Source organism: Oncorhynchus tshawytscha, linkage group LG28, assembly GCF_018296145.1.
Source record: "Oncorhynchus tshawytscha isolate Ot180627B linkage group LG28, Otsh_v2.0, whole genome shotgun sequence".
Lineage (NCBI taxonomy): Eukaryota > Metazoa > Chordata > Actinopteri > Salmoniformes > Salmonidae > Oncorhynchus > Oncorhynchus tshawytscha.
Genome location: NC_056456.1, coordinates 32,050,805 through 32,071,723, shown reverse-complemented (window position 1 = coordinate 32,071,723; position 20,919 = coordinate 32,050,805). Strand labels below are relative to the sequence as shown.

The window sequence follows — 20,919 nt, the reverse complement described above, 5'->3', positions numbered from 1 at the left end:
ATATCTAACCTAATGTAGCAGGCGTAGAAAGAAATACCTGAGTGGAGTTCCCATAGCCAGTTTTCAGCAGAAAAGGAAGCTGAGTTGAATTAGCTGTATCCCTTTTGTCCAAATAAATTACAGTATACCACTAAAAAATATACACAGTGCCTTCAGAAAGTATTTATACATCCTTGAATTATTCCACATTTTGTTGTGTTACAGCCTGAATTTAAAATGGTTTAAATAGATGTTTTTCTCACCCATCTACACACAATACCCCATAATGACAAAGAGAAAATATGTTTTTATACATTTTTGCAAACATATTGAAAATTAAATACAGAAATATCTCATTTACTTAAGAATTCACACCCCTGAGTCAATACTTTGTAGAAGCACTTACAGCTGTGAGTCTTTCTGCGTAAATCTCTAAGAGCTTTTCCACAACTGGATTGTGCAATGTTTACCTATTATTATTTTTAGAATTCTTCAAGCTCTGTCAAATTGTTGTTCATCATTGCTAGACAATCATTTTCAGGTCTTGCCATAGATTTTCTAGTGGATTTAAGTCAGAACCGTAACTGCCACTCAGGGACATTCACTGTCTTATTGGTAAGCGATTTTGCCTGTGCTTAGTCACCCCTTAATGATTACAAGCATACCCATGACATGATGCAGCCACCACTATGCTTGAAAAGATTTAGAGCGATACTCAGTAATGTGTTGTATTGGATTTGCCCCAAACATAACACTTTGTATTCAGGACAAAAAGTGCATTGCTTTCCCCCAAACAAATTCACTATTACTTTAGTGCCTTGTTGCAAAAAGGATGCATGTTTTGGAATATTTTTATTCTGTACAGGCCTCTTTCTTGTCACTCTGTCAATTAGGTTAGTATTGTTGAGAAACTACAATGTTGTTGATCCATCCTCAGTTTTCTCCTATCACAGCCACTAAACTCTGTAACTGTTGTAAAGTCACCATTGGCCTCATGGTGAAATCCCTGAGCGGTTTCCTTACTCTCCGGCAATGGCGTTAGGAAGGACACCTGTATCTTCTTAGTGACTCTGTGTATTTGATAACCAATCCAAAGTGGAATTAATAACTTCACCATGATCAAAGGGATATTCAATGTCTCCTTTTTTTATTTGTACCAATCTACCAATACAGAAGGTGGCCTTCTTTGCGAGGCATTAGAAAACCTCCCTGGTGTTAGTGGTTGAATCTGTGTTTGAAATTCAATGCTCAACTGAGTGACCTTACAGATAATTGTATGTGTGAGGTAAAGAGATGAGAGGTACCCTTTCAAAAATCATGTTAAACACTATTATTGCACACAGAGTAAGTTGATGCAACTTATTATGTGACTTGTTAAGCACATTTTTACTCCTGGACTTATTTAGGCTTAATAACAAAGGGGATGAATACTTAATGACTCAAGACATTTCAGCTTTTCATTATTAATTCATTTGTAAACATCTATAAAAACATAATTCCACTTTGACATTATGGGGTATTGACAAAAAAAATCAACATTTTATACATTTGAAATGCTGGTGTAACACAACAAAATGTGGAAAAGGTCAAGGGGTGTGAATACTTTCTGAAGGCACTGTAAAAGAGACTGGGTTAAAACTAGATTATCATTGGTTGATGCATGATCATTGACAACGATGAGACAGCCTACAGGGAGGAGGTCAGAGACCTGGCAGTGTGGTGCCAGGAAAACAAACTCTCCCTCAACGTGAGCAGAACAAATTAGCTGAACGAGGACTACAGGAAAAGGAGGGCCGAACACGCCCCCATTTACATCGACAGGGCTGTAGTGGAGTGAGTCAAGAGCTTCAAGTTCCTTGGTGTCCACATCACCAACAAACTATGTTCCAAACACACCAAGACAGTCGTGAAGAGGGCACGACAACATATATTCCCCCTCAGGAGACTGAAAAGATTTGGCATGCATGGGTCCCCAGATGCTCAAAAAGTTCGACAGCTGCACCACCGAGAGCATCCTGACCAGTTGCATCACCGCCTGGTATGGCAACTGCTCAGCATCCGACCATAAGTCGCTACAGAGGGTGGTGCGTATGGCCCAGTAAATCACTGGGGCCAAGCTTCCTGCCATCCAGGACTTCTATATTAGGCGGTGTCAGAGAAATGTCCAAAAAATTGTCAAAGACTGCAGTCACCCAAGTCATAGACTGTACTCTCTGCTACCACACGGCAAGCGGTACTGGAGCGCCAAGTCTAGGTCCAAAAGGCTTCTTAACAGCTTCTACCCCAAAGCCATAAGACTGCTGAACAATTAATCAAATGGGCACCGGATTATTTACATTATTTACATTATTATTTTAGATTTGCATTATTTTACTCTGCTGCTACTCGTTGTTTATTATCTATGTATAGTCACTTTACCCCTACCTACTCATTCAAGTTTTTTAAAAGTTTTTTAACTATTTTCTAATAGTGAAGACAACAAAACTATGAATGTAACACATATGGAATCATGTAGTAACCAAAAAAGTGTTAAACAAATCAAAATATATTTTATATTTGAGATTCTTCATATAGCCACCATTTGCCTTGATGACAGCTTTGCACACTCTTGGCATTCTCTCAACCAGCTTCATGAGGAATGCATTTCAATTAACAGGTGTGCCTTAAAAGTTCATTTGTGGAATTTCCTTCCTTCTTAATGCGTTTGAGCTAATCAGTTGTGTTGTGATAAGGTAGTGAGGCTATACAGAAGATAGCCCTATTTGGTAAAATATCAAGTCCATATTATGGCAAGAACAGCTCAAATAAGCAAAGAGAAATGACAGTTCATCATTACTTTAAGACATGAAGGTCAGTCAATACGGAAAATGTCAAGAACTTTGAAATATTCTCTAAGTGCAACCGCAAAAACCGTCAAGCGCTATGATGAATCTGGCTCTCATGAGGACCGCCACAGGAATGGAAGACCCAGAGTTACCTCTGCTGCAGAGGATAAGTTCATTAGTTACTAGCCTCAGAAAAGGCAACCCAAATAAATGCTTCACAGAGTTCAAGTAACAGACACATCTCAACATCAACTGTTCAGAGGGAACTGTGTGAATCAGGCCTTCATGATCAAATTGCTGCAAAGAAACCACTACTAAAGTAGACCAATAAGAAGAAGAGACTTGCTTGTGCCAACAAACACGAGCAATGGAAATTAGACCGGTGGAAATTTGTCCTTTGGTTCGGAGTCCAAATTGGAGATTTTTTGGTTCCAACCGCCGTGTCTTTGTGAGACGCGATGTGGATGAACGGATGATCTCCGCATGTGTCTTTCCCAACGTAAAGCATGGAGGAGGACTTGTTATGTGTGGAGGTGCTTTGCTGGTGACACTGTCTGTGATTTATTTAGAATTCAAGGCACACTTAACCAGCATGGCTACCACAGCATTCTGCAGCGATACACCATCCCATCTGGTTTGGGCTTAGTGGGACTATCATTTGTTTTTCAACAGTACAATGACCCAACACACCTCCAGGCTGTGTAATGGCTATTTTACCAAGAAGGAGAATGATGGAGTGTTGAATCAGATGACCTGGCCTCCACATTCCCCTGACCTCAACCAAATTGAGATGGTTTGGATTGATTGCAGAGTGAAGGAAAAGCAGACAACAAGTGCTCAGAATGTGGGAACTCCTTCAACACTGTTGGAAAAGCATTCCAGGTGAAACTGATTGAGAGAATGCCAAGCTGTCATCAAGGTAAAGGGTGGCTATTTGAAAAATCTAAAATTTCAAATGTATTTTGATTTGTTTAACACTTTTTTGGTTACTACATGGTTCCATATGTATTATTTCATAGTTTTGATGTCTTCACTATTATGTAGAAAATAATAAAAATAAAGAAAAACCCTTGAATGAGTAGGTTTTCTAAAACTTTTGACCGGTAGTGTACATATACAAATGACCTCAATTACCTTGACTAACCTGTACCTCCGCACATTGACTTGGCACTGTTACTCCCTGTATATAGCCTCTGTTATTTTATCGTTACTTTTTTTGCTTACGTTTATTTAGTGAATATTGTCTTAATTCTATTTTCTTAAAACTGCATTGTTGGTTAAGTTAAAGGCTTGTAAGTAAGCATTTCACGGTAAGGTCTACACCTGTTGTATTGGGCGCATGTGACAAATACAATTTGACTTGATATGATTTGATTTGGTGGCATCTTTCTGTGAGGAGGTGAAAATGCTTGTTTCTTATGATGGACAAGGACATCTCCTTTAGGCAATATGATGGGGCAAAATAATGAACACTGAGCTCGCCATAGTAAAAAATGTTATAATATAAGATTGCCTCACAAGCCTAACAGGGGGGCTGGGGGGCCTGGGAGGTACCCAGGCCTCAGAGCCAGTAATGTACACTCAAAGCCATCGTTACTTTTGTCTGTCACAATAAAATGGTCCTAATTCATTAATTCACACATTAATTTACATTCAATCATTTTCATTCATTCATTTTCATTCATTCAGTCATTAATTCACAGAAGAACAAAAACAACCATATAATGTAAACATTTGTTTTATTTCATGCCAGGAAAGGCACATTCATACACTCAACTGAACATGTCCATATATCTGAACTGTATATGCACCTACATTCAGGCAGTGCATGAGTTCTGATGTCTAGGAATAAATGCATTAATGACATTTACACATTTTGAACCACAAATGATTGCACACTGGATAGGAGAAACTGTTTTTTTTAGACATTAAGCGGAGGAAGCAAATGTGTGCCCTTCAATCCATATAGCTGTCGGAACAATCTATACAGTGCCTAAGCAGACTGGATCAGCAGCACTTCATGGTATTTTTGACAGTCTACATGAATACATCTTCTTTTCAACAGCCAATTCAAACTCATTTGTTCCTCAACCTACTTGTTTCCATTACTTATGCATTATCTTTCTGTACAGTTCATAACTCATCTCCTTAGAAATTGCATAATCATCTCTGATCCTTTCTCAGGTTAATGCATATGTGAGTAAAGCATGTTAACAGTCGGAGAGATTGAATCAGATACATGTGTTACTGTGCTTCCTACTTCTTAATCACAGATCAAATCACACACTCTCATTATGAGACAAGAAAACGTTCACAAATGAGCACCTGAAAACTTATGTCCTTTAGCTTATTATCATGGACGACCGTTGACATTGCAAGCACAAACAGATTGACTGGAGGGTAGTGGAGGACAATGCTTTGCTATACTATCTGGTAGACAGAAGAACAACATCACTCATAATGGTGTTATATCAAATTCAGAGGCAAAATGAGTTGCCCTATTGTTAGTTGAATAACTAGCATCAGTATTTAAAAATAATTGTTATGGACTACTCTTACATTATTTGGTTTGCCTATCACCAAAGCTTTGGTCCAATGTCTCCTCTGTCCATAATGCCACTTAGATTATACTCTCAGAGGACAGGGGAGGTTTTTGGATTTCTCAACTGTATATTGACAAGAAAATTCTCTAATATCTTAAAAGCCTATTCATGCAGCAACTTCAAATAGTCCAGTTAGGTTAGATAATTCATAACGTAGACACAGAGTAAGCATAGGTTTCTAAATGCATAATATCAGATAACACCGCAAAATGTTCTTGAGGCAAAATGCTCCATGTTGGGTATAGATGAATCACTGTTTCAAAAGCGAACCTGTATCCTAGACTGCAGGTGTGAATGAATGCACAGACAGATACTGACTGCAACGGACAGATATTTAGTTTGCTTAAGGACATGTTTTAACAGCTTTACTTTGGCTTGATTATATTTTATGAGGTTGTTGAACTTGTATGGCCCATTTGTTTAGGTGTGTGGTGTATGTCTTGTAGTAACTTGTTGCCATAACAATTACCAATCCATCCACCACTTCCATCCAGTCAACACTATAACCTGCTTAGTAGGGGATGATTACCATGATGATGACCTCATGCAAACTGGATCGCAATGTGACATGACAAATCTTACTCCCATAATACACCAGTCACTCATTGACTTGTATTTTTTAATTGTCATTTCTAAAAAAACATTTATTTAACCTTTATTTAACTAGGCAAGTCAATTAAGAACACATTCTTATTTTCAATGACGGCCTACCGGGGAACAGTGGCCTATCTGCCTTGTTCAGGTGTAGAATGACAGATTTTTACCTTGTCAGCTCGGGGATTTGATCTAGCAACCTTTCGGTTACTGGCCCAACCCTCTAACCACAAGGCTACCTGCCGTATTGTCTGGATAGTTTCACAGTTTTCCAAGTGAATTATTTTCCGCTTTGAAGTGAATCCATAATATGGACCCAGTTTTATAAGATCATCATTTCATCAGGACACCAATCAGCAGTGAAATATTACTCACAAGATAATGGATGATAGGTAGCAAGGCGATCCACACACCATTTAATGGTCATGTCTTCCTTGCTTTGGTTCACAATGGTCCACTCACCAACCAAGTTTGGTACTCGTGAGAATTACAAATGGATATTGTGTTTTAATAACATCCTCTGGACCCGAGGTCTGTCTGATTACATACACCACATGATGAAGCACAGACAGCTGTCAAAGGGGAAAGAGAAACACACATCTCATGTCAGATTCCTCTTCTTTCCATCCTTTTCTTCATTTTTCTTGCCACAGTCCTATTCAAATGCCAACTCTAGCTTGGAGCACCAGGTGCCTCCCCTCCACTTCCACAACAAAATCTGGCCCAGTTAATAACAGCTCTCAGCCTGCGAGCAGCCTTAAGACCACGTGCCACCTGCCAAAGACAGGCCCTCGGATTGGGTTTGCTCATGTAAAATGAGACTCATTATTGGTTATTTGTCCATGGGCTTGTTTGGTTTTGGTGTCTGGGCGACAACACCATTGACTATGACAGTCTTGTCAGGATCAGTCTTGGCGGCGTTCTTTTTGGACATGTCAGGCTCCCATAGGAAAAACTCGTGCAGGAGGGTGTTGACTGTGTCAGGGCACTCCATCATCACCATGTGACTGCCCTCCTCGATGACTTTCAGAAAAGCAAACAGAAGGATCTGAAATTAAAAGGATAATAGCTACAGTCAAGATATACATTTTTTTTACAATACGATATTAGTCATTGAATATGATGGGCTTGATATAGGGACTGTTCATAATTCATATCTTAATTGAATTGAATTCCTCTTTCATAACAACTTCAAATTGAATTGATATAATGTATATTTTATATATGGGTAGTAGAGCTTCCTTACTCAATTGACATGGATTGGTATTCATAAATGTATGTCTCCTTACCTCGGCCATGCGTTGGTCCTCATCAATGGGCACAAACTTGTCGTACATGCCGTGCACCAACAGGATGGGCACGGTTAGCTCAGCGTGGTACACCTCATCCCCCTCGGGCCAGTACTGCCCGCTCATCATGGCACGTAGCACGAATGGATTCACGTTGAAGGCATTGCCCTGCTTCAGCAGCTGCTTCTCTTTGGCTCCCTGATGGGCAAACCCAGCCCTGAACATGTTGGAAAGACTCATAGCCATCAGTATTACTTGACATTCGAAATTATGTGTTACAGTAAATTCCTCTTACTCTTTGTATGCAGTAGAAGCTAAGCATTGACACTGTACACTACAGTATACATTCTGTACGAAGAGTATCTTGGTTTTGTTTTGTCTACAGCAATAGGTTGTTGTTCTATTTGTAAAGCGATGTGTTGCCATTTTGTCCCCAAATGTTGTTTTGTCTGGAAATGTGTTGTTGATTTGTCTGCACTTCAATATTGTTTTGTCTACAAATAGAAGAGATGATTTCCTTACTTGAGAAAGCTCCAGGCCAGGCAGGGAGACAGGCAGTGCAGCACACAAGAAGGCAGCTGGAAGATGGAACAGAGGCTGGGCTCCAGAGCTGTGGGCCCCCCTCCATTGATCATCACTACCTTGTGAACCTGGTCTGGATACTCATGGGCCAGGAAGGTACAGAACGATACCCTGAAAGGGATATAATCAAACGTGTAAAAACAATGTATTGGGAACCTGCTGTCTAATTGGTCCCTTCATCATCACATCGTCATAACCCTGCCCTCTGATTGGTCCCTTCATCGTGACATCGTCATAACCCTGTTCTTTGATTGGTCCCTTCATTGTGACATCGTCATAACCCTGCTCTCTAATTGGTCCCTTAATTGTGACATCATCATAATGCTGCTCTTTGATTGGTTCTTCTTCATCAGTCATTGTCAGCACCAGTTTATTATGTGTTTCAAGGCATGTTCAAATACTGTTATTCATTTACTATCATGATATTCCGTCTGTTAATTGACCTAAGACATAAGATGATACTTGGTAATCAATTGACCGTTCATTTTTAACAGAGAAGCAAGCATACTGACTGACCCATAGGAGTGCCCAATGAGGATGTTGCGTTTACGGGCGTATTTCTTGAAGATGGCACGCATGTCTTCGGCCAAGGCGTAAAAGGTGTAGGCCGCCGCAATGTGGGGGGCCGTGCTGGCCCCGTGGCCCGCAAGGTCAGGTGCGATGATCTCATACCCTAGCCGCGAGAAGAAGTCCAGCTGGCTGCCCCAGATGTCTAGCGAGCCGCCGACCCCGTGCACGAAAAAGAGCGCCACGTCCGAGTGCGTCCCCTTGCAGCTGGAGATCTCCCTCTCCGAGTCAATCATCACCATGCGCTTGGGCTTTCGGCGGCGCCGGCGAGGCGGGGGCGCGGGTTTCTGCTCCCCGACCATGGACAGGGGAGGCGAGGGTTTGGGTTCAGGAGATGTGGGCACTTCCTTATAGTCGGCCAGTTCCACCTCCACGGTGCTGCAGGGCTCCAGGTCTCCATTCTGGCACTGGACAATCTCAGAGTGCAGCACGTCACCAAGGTTCTCAATGACTAGCTGGCCGTTGCGGTAGACAGTGATCTTGCGCTTGCAGTGCACACTGCTACTGTTGTTGCTGTTTCCACTGCCCTTCTCCTGCTCTGGCTCTTTTACTTGGTCCTCCTCCGTCACTACGGGTGCCCGGCGCTCGGGCATGATGTGGCGAACCCTGAGGACTCTCCCAGGCTTCACTTCTACAAACTCGAAGGTGTCCGCTGGCTCAGAAGAGTCGACGGGCATCACCAGGCTGGCAGCCTTCCCAGTCAGACAGCACAGGATCCCATCTGTAATGCTAGTCAGCATGGTGCCTGCCTGCAGAGACAAATCCATGAGAAATGCCAACGAGCTATCTTTTTCATTGAAAAAATGACATTTTCAAATGGATAGGTAGTAAGTACTGTGGTAAGAACATGAGGTAATCACAGGAGGCTGGGTCACCTCAATTGGGGAGAATGGGCTTGTGGTAATGGCTGGAACGGAATAAGTGGAACGGTATCAAATACATCAAACATGGTTTCCATGTGTTTGTTGCCATTCCATTTGCTCCATTCAAGCCATTATTATGAGCCGTCCTCCCCTCAGCAGCCTCCACTGTAGGTAACATAATCTGAGTGTTGACAAAGTCTCTGATTATAACATACCGTATATACACAACAAACATAGTATAACAACCTAAAAAGGTGTTCCCCCTGGCTCTCACCACAACAGGTCACCACACAGAAAACTACAAAACAGTTATTTGTACATGACAATTGCTCCATGATAAACACCCTAGGGTTTCTCAATCATTAAGCTTTCAATTCAAAAAGTACCAGTTTCACACTGGGTTCAACATCAGTCCATATATAACAGTAAAAACAATACCCACTTTGTCTTAGTGTGGAGAAGCAGAATCCATTCACATAATGACCTAGACACAAACTAAGAATAGACAAGGCTCTTCTAAAATGGCCCCTGGACCCTAGGGTATAAATAGAATGTTAGCAATGGCACAGCTGGGTTCATGCCAACTGCTCACTGACTGTATGTATTCCATGTGCCAATGGGGTTTGGTTTTCAGTACACCAGCAGACGATGGTCTTTCCGAAGACGGTTATGTCCAATAATGGCTCAAGAGATTTTTGGCAGTCGGGTATTGGAGTATTTTATATCACACTGTTTAAATATAGACACATAGACTGTCAACAGGAAGCAGAACGGAAGTGGCATATCTACAATATGTGTTGGAACTTGGATCCAGACTTCATTGTTTCCTATGTACAGTAACTGTGTCTCTGTTAACGTAACCTAATTTAAACTGTTGGTCTATCGTTTAATTATCTTATGTAAAGCTGGAGTTTATGATCTATTTATGCTTAGAAATTATGATCCCGGACATGCAAGACATTTGATTGAGTTTCCAGTCAATAACATTCACCGATATGATTAAATCATGCTCATAGCTACAGTCAGTGAGGTCTGGGGAAAACTCCCACAGCCATTTTCAATTCTCAGGAAAGTGTTGCCTACACAACAGGGAGGCTTTTCTAATGATGAGTTTGTGGAAACCATTCCTATAAAAGCTGACCTGACACACTGGCTTTAATCAACATTTATATTTTGCTCCTTTTATTAACACCAAGGTCACACCATTGACTTATATAAATGTCAAGCCACACACACGCGCACACACACGCACGCACACACACGCATGCACACACGCACGCACGCACGCACGCACACACACACACACACACACACACACACACACAATAATAATGGCAGAGCTCTGACGAGAAGGGTGATGTGACTCAAGTTCACCCTTCTCTCACTCACTACCCACCTCCAATCACCTTCAACCCCGGATTCATATTCTAGCTTTACACATTATTTATTCACAATAAGGGGAGATGTGTCTAAATGATTAATACTCAAGGGTGCATTTTAAACAGACTAAGTCTCATTGTTCTATCTCTTTACTCTTACATGTAATTGAAATGTCCATCTGTGTAATGCTTGCCATTAAAATGCTGAATAGCAGCATATAAAACTGCTGTGTACGCATATTCCAATTCCCGACCCAGATGTGTATGCTAATCGCTGACGCTGACCTAGCGAAGTTTATTAAGAAAATGAGGTGCACTGGGAAATGAGAGGCTTCTTATGCCAAAAACAAGTTTTGTTTAGCTTAACGATTTTGAGAGTGCAGGTTCGGCGAAGGTAAGTTAATGAAGTTTGGTTTAATATACAGATGGGACATCAGAAAGCAGGTAATGGGGAGAGAGGAGGGGCCATGGATCCTGGTAAATGACACCTCTGCATGAGGTGCAGCTTATTGCTCACTCTATCCCTGCCTCCACACACACAGGGGAGTTCATTAACGTATTGAAGTGGCACACAGGGATCAATGTTTGGCTGAGGGGGAGAGGGATTGAGAGAGGGAGTGAGATGAGAAAGAGGGAGTGAAGGTGGATAAGGAGAGGGAGGCAGGGACGGAGAGGGTGCGAGAAAAAAGGAAGGAAAGAAAAATAGAGTGAGAAAGACGGAGAGAATTTATCGAGAGTGTTGTGAAGGTTGATGCATCCTGTACTATCCTGTTTCACCCAGGAGCCAAGTGAAATTTGTGATTGCCTTTCCTTGGTGGGTCAATATAGTGAGCTGCTACAAGCAGTGAGTGAGTCATTATTCATATGAACATCTGCTACCATCACAACATTCAATAGACACATCTAAATGTGTATTTATTTAACGTGATGACCTCTAAATCATTACATTAAGTTTAGGGTTCAGGATAGTGGATAATATGTGTAATAGCACTGAGAAAGCCATGACATATAGGCATATACTGCATCTCCCTTATGTAATTGCATATCATATTGAGGTTATTATATCATCTGATCGTATCAGGCATGATATAAGACTGAACAGAAAGTATGTTGGAGGTGGACTTCCCTCCACGGGGTGAGGTGATGATTGATAAACCTCGAAGAGACTTGCACTACACTCGTGTGAATACTCTATCCGCACACCGTGGTTCGCCAAAAAAAGGGTAGTCCCGGTTCCGATTCAATTCGTGCCGTGGTGCGGTTCGCTGCTGGTGAGAACGCAGTCCGTACAATGGAAAATATTTTGGTTATTGTTTGACTGCGAGCATTTGATGAAATACACGCAGCATCATAACCTGAGATCTCTGAAACGTTCGGTGAGCAGCAGCGCATTTAAGAGCGCATCCGATGAAGATTAGGGGATACCGGGGCTATACCAAGGATATAGGCTACTGAATTCACGTCGCAGTGCTGTTTCCTCCCGTCAACACAAAGCGAAAGTAATATGAAGATTGCGACAAGTGATGCTTCAAGATAATCACAAAGGGTTTTAACGTGAGCATTTTTGTCAAATAAACAAATTACTTGCAGGGACACGTGTTTTTTTTGGGGGAATTGTAGTTCGTTTACATTTGGCAATGTGAAACCAACCGGACCAAATTATAAAAAATCCAAACGATAATAACAATAGTCGAACTCTGATTTGAACTATAGCTCAAAACTATGCGCGAAAACGACCTAAAATGCAAAGGACCATTCGACTCAACGTTCCCTGACATTTAATCCCACGTATTAAGGTCGAAAATTAAAGTGAGATTTGAATATTAATTCTCGAGCATGGAGATTTGAATATGAATTCTCGAGCATTCTCGGGCATGCAACGCTAGGGTTGTGGGTTCGATTCCCGTAGTTGCCCAGAACTGTAAAAAAAAAAAAAAAAAAAACGAAAATGTATGCACTCACTACTGTAAATCGCTTTGCATAAGAGCGTCTGCTAAATGACTAAAATGTCAATTAAATGAGTTTGCAAGTGGACTGCCTCTAAATTCTCTCACCTATGTTACTCAGCCATTTTACTATTTGATCTGCAATGCAGAATTAGGTTGATTATTCAAGCGTCATGTTTAACACACATTTGGTAGGCTATGTGCTCTAGTTTTCCACCCACACACTAGGCCTCCAGTAGCCTAATACATTCTGATGCATATGTACAGTATTCAAAATACCTGGTTTGGAGGACCACTGAATCTACGATTACAATAATGTATCAAGTCTATAAAGAAATGCAAATGTGCAATTTATAACTAGTTATGTTTGTACTACCTATAAACATATAATGTACCACAGAGCGCAGTCAAATTCAAGTAAAACAATTGAGCATACGATCATTTTTTAAATATTTTTTTCAAAACTATTATGAAATATTTAACCATTTGCCAAATAGCCACTACAGTAGCCTATATATATGGTAAGAGACCATGAGCAAGATACAGTATATACCAACAACATAAATCAATATTGAGTTGGTGTGTTGCGCATTAATGCATCATGATTGACATCTATTTATCTGAATTCCCATTATGAAACATAAAATATACTGTTTCAGATATGGTATCAATTTGAAACAACATATAGTAATAACGTTTACTGGTGCACACAGGCCTATTTTTAAACGAAATTCTTACCTTACTGATGATGATTAAGGATGATCAGAAATATGATGCTCCTCTCCCATAAAACGATACTCAATAGGTTGTTTATAATTAACTGCAGCTGAAAAATCTGTTGCATTGGTTGCAATATTAGTATAATTCAAAAGCAACCTGCCAGATGGAGAAGTTGATAATTGTCTTTACCTAGAGATAGTTTACATCTTACTAATCAAACAAATGGAATAAGGCTTTAAATCGAAGTAATGCACACTAGGAAAGTGTGCCAATTGCAATTTTAAAGTGACCATAGTAATGACAGATAGCAATGCTTTTTCGATCAGCATCCTTCGGCGCTGCGCACACGGGCGAGATTCTACCAACCCTTTTGCCCTTGTTGTTTTCCGCATCCACGGAATTCTCCTCTCAGCTTCCTTCTGCTGTTGAATGACAAGAAATATAGCGAATAGGCCACAAACATTGGTTCTACTAAAGCCAATAGGATGTCTTGTATTCCTGTTGCTAAGGCCGGGTGGGGAAATGATCAAATCAAGAGATTCACATTCCATAGGCATATGTGTGTGTGTGTGTGTGTGTGTGTGTGTGTGTGTGTGTGTGTGTGTGTGTGTGTGTGTGTGTGTGTGTGTGTGTGTGTGTGTGTGTGTGCGTGTGCGTGTGTATATGTGTATGTGTGTCTTGATTTTTATATAAGTCAATGTGACATGTAGCTAGATGGGTGAATGGATGGATGAACCCATACAGATGAAATAGAAATGTAGAATACATGTGGAAAAAGATGTGCGTGAGATGAGCAGCATCAACACTGCAGCATCTGGGACTACATGACTCCTTCTTCTGTCTGGTAACTAGATCATTGGCCAGGTCCTTTCAAGGGGAGTCCTGTAGCATCCTGCAGCCTTCTTCAAGAGGTCACAGCGAAATCAGAGAAATAACTGACCTCCACCAGCCTCTCCACTGCTACAGGGGGAATTGCATTATTCTTCCTATTCCAAGCCGAAATGAACCATGAAAGACATTTAAGAGAATTAGAAAAGCACCTGCATGGCAAGATGGTGCTGGGGGCCATGAAAAAGGTTACCTACAACCCCCTGAAGTTTCACAACTTAATTATCATCTGAATTATCAAAGAAATGGCACATAAAGTTGTAATTAATTTAGCATAAAAAGCATAAAACAACTACTCACCCACGTGTGTAATACTATCATATTCGAAGCTCTGGCTGTAAGCGATAACAGGCTGTAGAAAATATGTTACTATAAGTAATATATCGAAATACATGGTGATAAATAAAACATGCATTTAGATATATGTTGTAATATATCTATGAAACAGATCAAATGTTTTGGTAAGAGGACCACGAGCAATCGTTAAAATACAAGTACTTAAATACGCATGTATTTGTCTAAAATCTCCATACTTTAAGTGGATTATCTCCATTTCAATTCAACATCTTGGCGTTCAAACGCTTGTGACCTTGCACTTCGATTGGATGAAAAACGAGAGCCAATCGTAGCTCTGAATGGAACGAGGGTGCTTAGTGAATACCCCAGTGGCCTAAGCTAGCTAGCCAAGTCAGCGATAAAACCGTCTAAAATATTGTGTAAAATGAATATTATCAGGTCGTCATTTTCCCGGTTTCATGGAGTGATATGCTCCACCAGGTAAATTAGCTACGATCTTCTAATGAATATGAAAAGGGTATGTTTTAGAAGTCCTCGTGGCATGAAATGTTCAGGTTCCACGTATACTAGGTAGCTAGCTACCGTAAGATGGCTAACTTTCTGAATATATGAATGATGTTGCTGCAGCGGTGTTGCTGGCTTTCTTTGCACGTTTGATGCCACCCTCCACGTCTTACCACATCAAATGTGTGGGATACATGGTTGGATTTACTTAAAAAAATGTTTGAATGTTAAGTGAACTAGCTATCCATGAACTGATGCTAACTAACTCTCATGACAGTCTGCTTAAAAAAATAAAAATAAACTAGCTATACATTTTCACAAACCAACAGCCATATTTTCCTAAAGCTTGAATTCGTTCCCACTCTGCTGAATAGTTTGCATGGTTAAATCATAAAACTAATAACATCCGGTACGTTTATTATCAAACAGGATTGTTGCACCACAGCTTCCAGCATCCAGTGGCCACCAGCCACGAGCACTGAGTGGTTGGGTGCTGTCCCGGGCCAGTGTACCTCCCCAGACCTCTCGGTGTGGACCTCTCACATCACAGGCAGAGGGGGCAGGGGTGTTTCAACAACTCCCCTGGCACCACCAGCAGATTCGCACAAGGAAGCGGGGCACAGAGTATCAGCCCAAGAATATAAAGCGTAAGAGGACCCATGGCTGGATCAAGAGGATCAGCACTCAGGGTGGCATTGAGGTGATTCTCCGAAGAATGCTGAAAGGGCGAAAATCCCTGTCACACTAAGCAACCAATGGACAAACGTTTTTTGGTGAACTTATTGAAGTACCCAGGTTTTGCCACCACTGTTGAGAAAAAGCATAACAACAACTTCAAGACTTACTGGCCCAGTTGTGTGTAGAACTGAATGTCAGTTATTGGATATGCGAAGGCAGATGTTTGTCCATGTAAATATATATATATATATTTTACACACTTTGACAAATGTTTTCCCATCATGTATTTCAGCAACTATCTTGTAGAGGCTTAGAAGTAGTTCAGAGCCTTGCTGTTGCAATCAGTGAATTTGAAATGGCTTATGACCTTGTTAATTCATGCAGGATGAAAGTTGTGATAAAAGACCCAAAGTTGTACATGTCAACATACAGTGGTGGGGTTGAACTAGGTCCAGAATTTGAATGTTGTACTTTAATAAATAGGTGCTGGGCTATAAGCATCTGTGCTATTCAGTTGCTGCTAAAATTGTCTTGCTCGAATAAAAGCTGTCTTGAGTTTCTGAATAAATAAACTTTGTAAAGTTGCATGAGCGTGTGTAATTGGTACAAGTCAGTGGGGTTTGAGATGACGCAACAAATTAAATATATACATTTCTGGGAATAATATCTACTTGTTAGGAAATTACCAATTTGAAAAGATACTTGAAATTAAAAAATAATGAATTTGTTGCTATTGCGCATGTTTCTGAACACCTTGTTGCCGTGACGTTACATGTGAAGGCATCTGCAGTAAGGGTCAACGATCCTCTTCCCATTGGCGGGCTGGTTTCTCACGGAAACACTAGTGACCCAATGAGCATTGTACTGTGTCATTCTACGATTGTCCATCTTCTCCTGTAGCCAATGGAGCATCAGACAAGAAGACGAGGAACGCCCATACACGGACTAGAAACAGAAATGGAGTAGATGGACTTGTTACGCTAAGTTGCGTGCTAAGCTAGCAATCAATGAAGTACAGTATACTTTGTAATTCGATGCAACACATTTTTATTAGTGTCTAAGTCAAAACTAATTTGACAAGTAACACATCTTTATTTGATTGTAGCATATTCTATTCAAATTTGTAAACAACCAGTGATTTCTTAGCTACGACAAAACACTGGCTATAATAGTAGCTAGCTAACGTTAGCGAGTTGCTAGCTGGAGAGACAAGCTTGGCTAGTTAGCTAGCTGGTGGTCAATTTCTAGTTTATTAAATACTTGGAAATGACTTGGAATTTATGTACATACTCGATGTACTTTGTGTAATCTTGAATATTTGAGAAAGCCACGGCTAAATATCACATTTCATAGCTAGCAAAGCAGGTTCGTGTTGTTGCTAGCAGATTTTCCACGCGCATCAGCTAACGTTAGCTAGCAACTTTTTTTTTTTGCCTGTGTCGTCTTTCTGGGGTGAAAAGCCACCATGGATAAGGTAACGTCTCTTTCATTTCTTTTAGGTAGTTATCAAGCTAAACGTGTAACAGTTAGGAAATGTGTTTACTTTTGGATCCTCAACTGACTTAGCTAACTGGATATGACAGTTAGAAAAGAGACATATTGGGCTTATATCATGAAACATATTGTCCCTTGCTAACTACTCATCTTATTTATTAGCTCACTAACTAGCTATGTCATTTGTGTAGGTACAGTAATTGCTCAGTTGGCTATCCCAGGAACATGTTTCCCAATCCTACTGTTCAGACTTGAAGCAGCCTAAATAGTTTGAAAAGTCTGTCAGCCTGGGTCATTTCTCACACTTGCCACTTTTCCTAAACAGGCAGATTTTTTAAAAGGACTACCTGTCTTCAACAAAAGCAATTTCAGCAGATTTCACGCAGACTCTGTCTGCAAAACTTCAGTAAGTGTTATCCTAGCCATACAATTTCTGTACGTCAATGCAATCTCAAATGAATTGTTTGGATTGTTTGGCATTTCACCTGTATTCGAGATCATGAATTGCTAAAGTCCAAAATAGATATTGTGCCAAACAATGCCATCATTTAGTTGAGCTTTGTTATATTTATTGATGTTTGAGACTTATACTTGATTTAAACTCTATCACTGATTTCTGTATTTGTTTCAGAACCGGAGGCCCTCTGTGTATCTTCCAATTCGGGAGTATCCATCAGAACAGAGTGAGTGTCCCCTCCGATTCAAATGGTACTCTGACACAGTATCTGTGCTGATGTGTACTTTGGATGAGAATAGTGTGAAGTTTGAGTAATGAAGGTTACACTTTATTGATCTATATTTACAACATTAATGCATTCTTTGTGATTTATATTTGTTTTGATCTAATATATATATTTCCTTCAAGTCATTGTCACAGAGAAGACAAATATTCTATTGAGATACCTTCACCAACAGTGGGACAAAAAGGTAAAGTAATGGGAAAGTTGATACCTTGGAAAGTTATAATGTATTGTTCCTTTACACGATATGGGCACTGTATTGTTTCATATATGTTAGCTAGTTTTCCAACCCCTCTCCATGTCTTAACAGAATGCAGCCAAAAAGCGGGAGCAGGAGCACAGTGAGGGGGAGAACACTGCACCTCCGCGGAAAATTGCCAGAACGGACAGTCAGGAGTTGAATGAGGACTCGTAGAGTGCTGTGTCATCAACATGCAACACACACACAATTATGGATAGAGAAGCACACAAGCAAAGTGCATTTGACAGACAGGACAGACCACTGCCTACATTGTTCAACATGAACTTGGGACGCTGACAGTTTTGTCTCTTTGTATTTTATTTCCTTTTGTATTTTTCTTTTCTTTCCCTTAACTTCGATTGGCACATAGCTGAAAAGTTCTGCCTTGATAACAAAAGGCACAATAACATCTCCCCCTCAAATTCATTGTTGCTTGACCATGTTTCTATATTTCTATTGCTCTGTTTGCTTTCATTAATTTACTTGTACTTCATCTGTACTTTGACCTGTGTTTTTTAAAGTCATGTCCATTTAAACAATTAAATTGCATGCCATTTATATCCTTCTGGGCTTGGAGTGAATAGAATATGGTCTCCATTGCCTCAGTTTAAGTTTGTGATTTATACTGTTACACTGAAAGATGCATGAGAGATCCCCAACAATTATTACGGTGACTGGAAAATGACGACAGTGTTTAGACTTTAGATTGAATTAGTCTCAGGTTGTTATGGGGAATGCTGTATTCGTGAAGGTGTTGATGTCTCTCCTGGTTTGAGTGATTAATTGCCTTAATGGAAATGTGTTTCTTGGTCATTTAAGGAACCTCCCTCTGTTTACATTGTGATGTCATTGGAGGAAATACACACTGTTAATGAGAGTGTGCATATGGAGAATGCTTCCACGGGGTCATATTGGGGCTCATACAAAGGCATACCAAATGCAAACCTTTAGAGCTCACCAGCTTGTACTCCTAAAAAACTGAGCCCCAAAAGTGTTATATTCCTATGGGAGAAAGAATGGGGTTTTGGGATAAATGGTTTAGGACATTGTAACCGTTTTGTTCAATGAGATAATGAGTAAGTTAACAGGACTTTTTTGAATTATGAAGCCTTTGTCCTTGTTTTAATTACATAAATGCTTAAAAATTCACAAAAGGTGACGTTAGCTGATTAATGTTAATTCATAAAAGAAAATGTATACGATTTAAGCCTGTGTTTACCACAGACCTTATTTTTTGGCATTTATCCAAAACCCCTCCCAAAACCATATTCATTTCCCCATAGGCTTTGTCCAATGAGCCATGACTGAGTTAGTGCCTACAAAAAGACGCCATCACTATTGCTCTCTACAGTATAAAAACAGACCAATTTTGTAGCAACGCATAACAAATGATGCTCAATGTGTTTGTCAAAGCTTTGTTTCCCCTTAGACTCTAGCAGCTAGATTGCCATCACATCTATAATTATCTTGAAACAGATAGGTGTTTGTGGATATAACACTTATGACTGTTAACATGGTATGGCTCCACAAGTAAACGTATAGCTAGCTGCCAAGACTAAACTTGGCTCAGGTACTTTGATGGCTCCACAAGTAAAACCATAAGCTGCTAAATTGCAACTTGGCATAATCGATCTGTGTGAACCTATAGTATATGTCTTGCTTTAGTCGATATGTGGGATACATGTGCAATTCAGGTGTATAGAACCTTGTCTCAAAGTTGTCTGCCGTATAAGGCATGCTGTTAAACTGTTAATGTGGGGCATAGTTGTGTTTGTAACATTATCGACAGCTGTAAATACACAAGCGGAGAGTATTGTTCCTGATCCGCTCTCTCTATCCTTCTGCTGCTACTTACAAAGATCTGGTATTGTCCAATGAGTCGTTAATCCTGTCCAAAACTATGGGTTATAAAGTTTGTGTGTATATGGTTTGGTTCTTCAGACCATTATCAAGTAATAGTTCAAGGACTTGCAGGGTCCAGAACCTTTAGATCATTCGATCCTTGTATCTTACCTGTTTGAATGCATGTATAGTTTAAACTCTGCAAGCCATATGTTTAAGGTGGTGTCAGCTCATCTTGTTTGAGTTGATCTTGAGGCTGGCTGACGATCAGCTACCATTTATGTTCCTTGGTGAAGCTAGCTGTCTACATGTGTTAATGTTGAGAGTTCTTTCCAAAGGTAGACACGTGTTTTGAAGATGATGCACTCCCTCCCTCATTCAGTTCTCAACCGTAAACTGTGTGATGACCTGTATAGACATTGTGTGCTGTGATTTAAACTGTGTGAATGTGGGGCCATGCCATATAAAAACACTTGTCTTGGGACCTTACTCCTGTTGATTTCAATGAAAACGCTTTAAATATTTGCCCATGAAATTTTGAGGTCATTTTTTGACCATTGACTTTTCCAATGGGCAAAAGTTTATTGATTGTTTCTCTTTAAAACCAACAGCTGCAAGCTAAAAAATAAAAAAAAATGGGGTTGATTCCATATGGCAATGACCCTCTGCAAAGATGTGCTTTCAAGAGTACTTTATGTTTCAATACTTTGGATCGTTGGTCTCAATAAAGTGATCTGGGAAGTGTCAAGTTGCTGATGAACGTTTGTTTGTACTGTCTGACCCTCCATGACGTTTGTGTTTCCTTATATTGTAATTCACCAAATCATATTTTGCATACACGCAAAGGTGGCTAGTAAATGAATATAACTACAGACGACAGGAATAGGC

The 20,919-nt window shown here is 40.3% G+C and overlaps 3 protein-coding genes across 4 annotated transcripts; 2 read left to right on the top strand and 1 right to left on the bottom strand.

Annotated features, from left to right (window-relative positions):
- Nucleotides 1-4,526: 4,526 nt before the first annotated feature.
- LOC112227082 (protein ABHD8) lies at nt 4,527-13,754 on the bottom strand. Of its 2 annotated transcripts, none has more exons than XM_024391910.2 (5): nt 13,366-13,754; nt 8,389-9,188; nt 7,813-7,983; nt 7,291-7,507; nt 4,527-7,049 (listed from the first exon to the last, which is right to left on the bottom strand). In XM_024391910.2, the coding sequence occupies exons 2-5, from the start codon at nt 9,177-9,179 to the stop codon at nt 6,834-6,836; spliced, it is 1,395 nt and encodes a 464-aa protein (XP_024247678.1). In that variant the 5' UTR covers nt 9,180-9,188; nt 13,366-13,754; the 3' UTR covers nt 4,527-6,833. The 2 variants fall into 2 exon arrangements, with proteins under 2 accessions (XP_024247678.1, XP_024247679.1); XM_024391911.2 differs by lacking the exon at nt 13,366-13,754 and adding an exon at nt 9,745-12,229.
- Nucleotides 13,755-14,854: 1,100 nt separating this feature from the next.
- On the top strand, nt 14,855-16,299 carry LOC112226490 (mitochondrial ribosomal protein L34). The gene is given in 3 exon segments (XM_024390846.2): nt 14,855-15,012; nt 15,466-15,603; nt 15,605-16,299. Coding segments are annotated over 3 exon segments (330 nt in total). The 5' UTR covers nt 14,855-15,000; the 3' UTR covers nt 15,785-16,299.
- Nucleotides 16,300-16,611: 312 nt separating this feature from the next.
- On the top strand, nt 16,612-20,775 carry LOC112227081 (DET1- and DDB1-associated protein 1). Its single transcript, XM_024391909.2, has 5 exons — nt 16,612-17,188; nt 17,534-17,614; nt 17,840-17,891; nt 18,074-18,135; nt 18,259-20,775. The coding sequence occupies exons 1-5, from the start codon at nt 17,180-17,182 to the stop codon at nt 18,361-18,363; spliced, it is 309 nt and encodes a 102-aa protein (XP_024247677.1). The 5' UTR covers nt 16,612-17,179; the 3' UTR covers nt 18,364-20,775.
- Nucleotides 20,776-20,919: the final 144 nt, after the last annotated feature.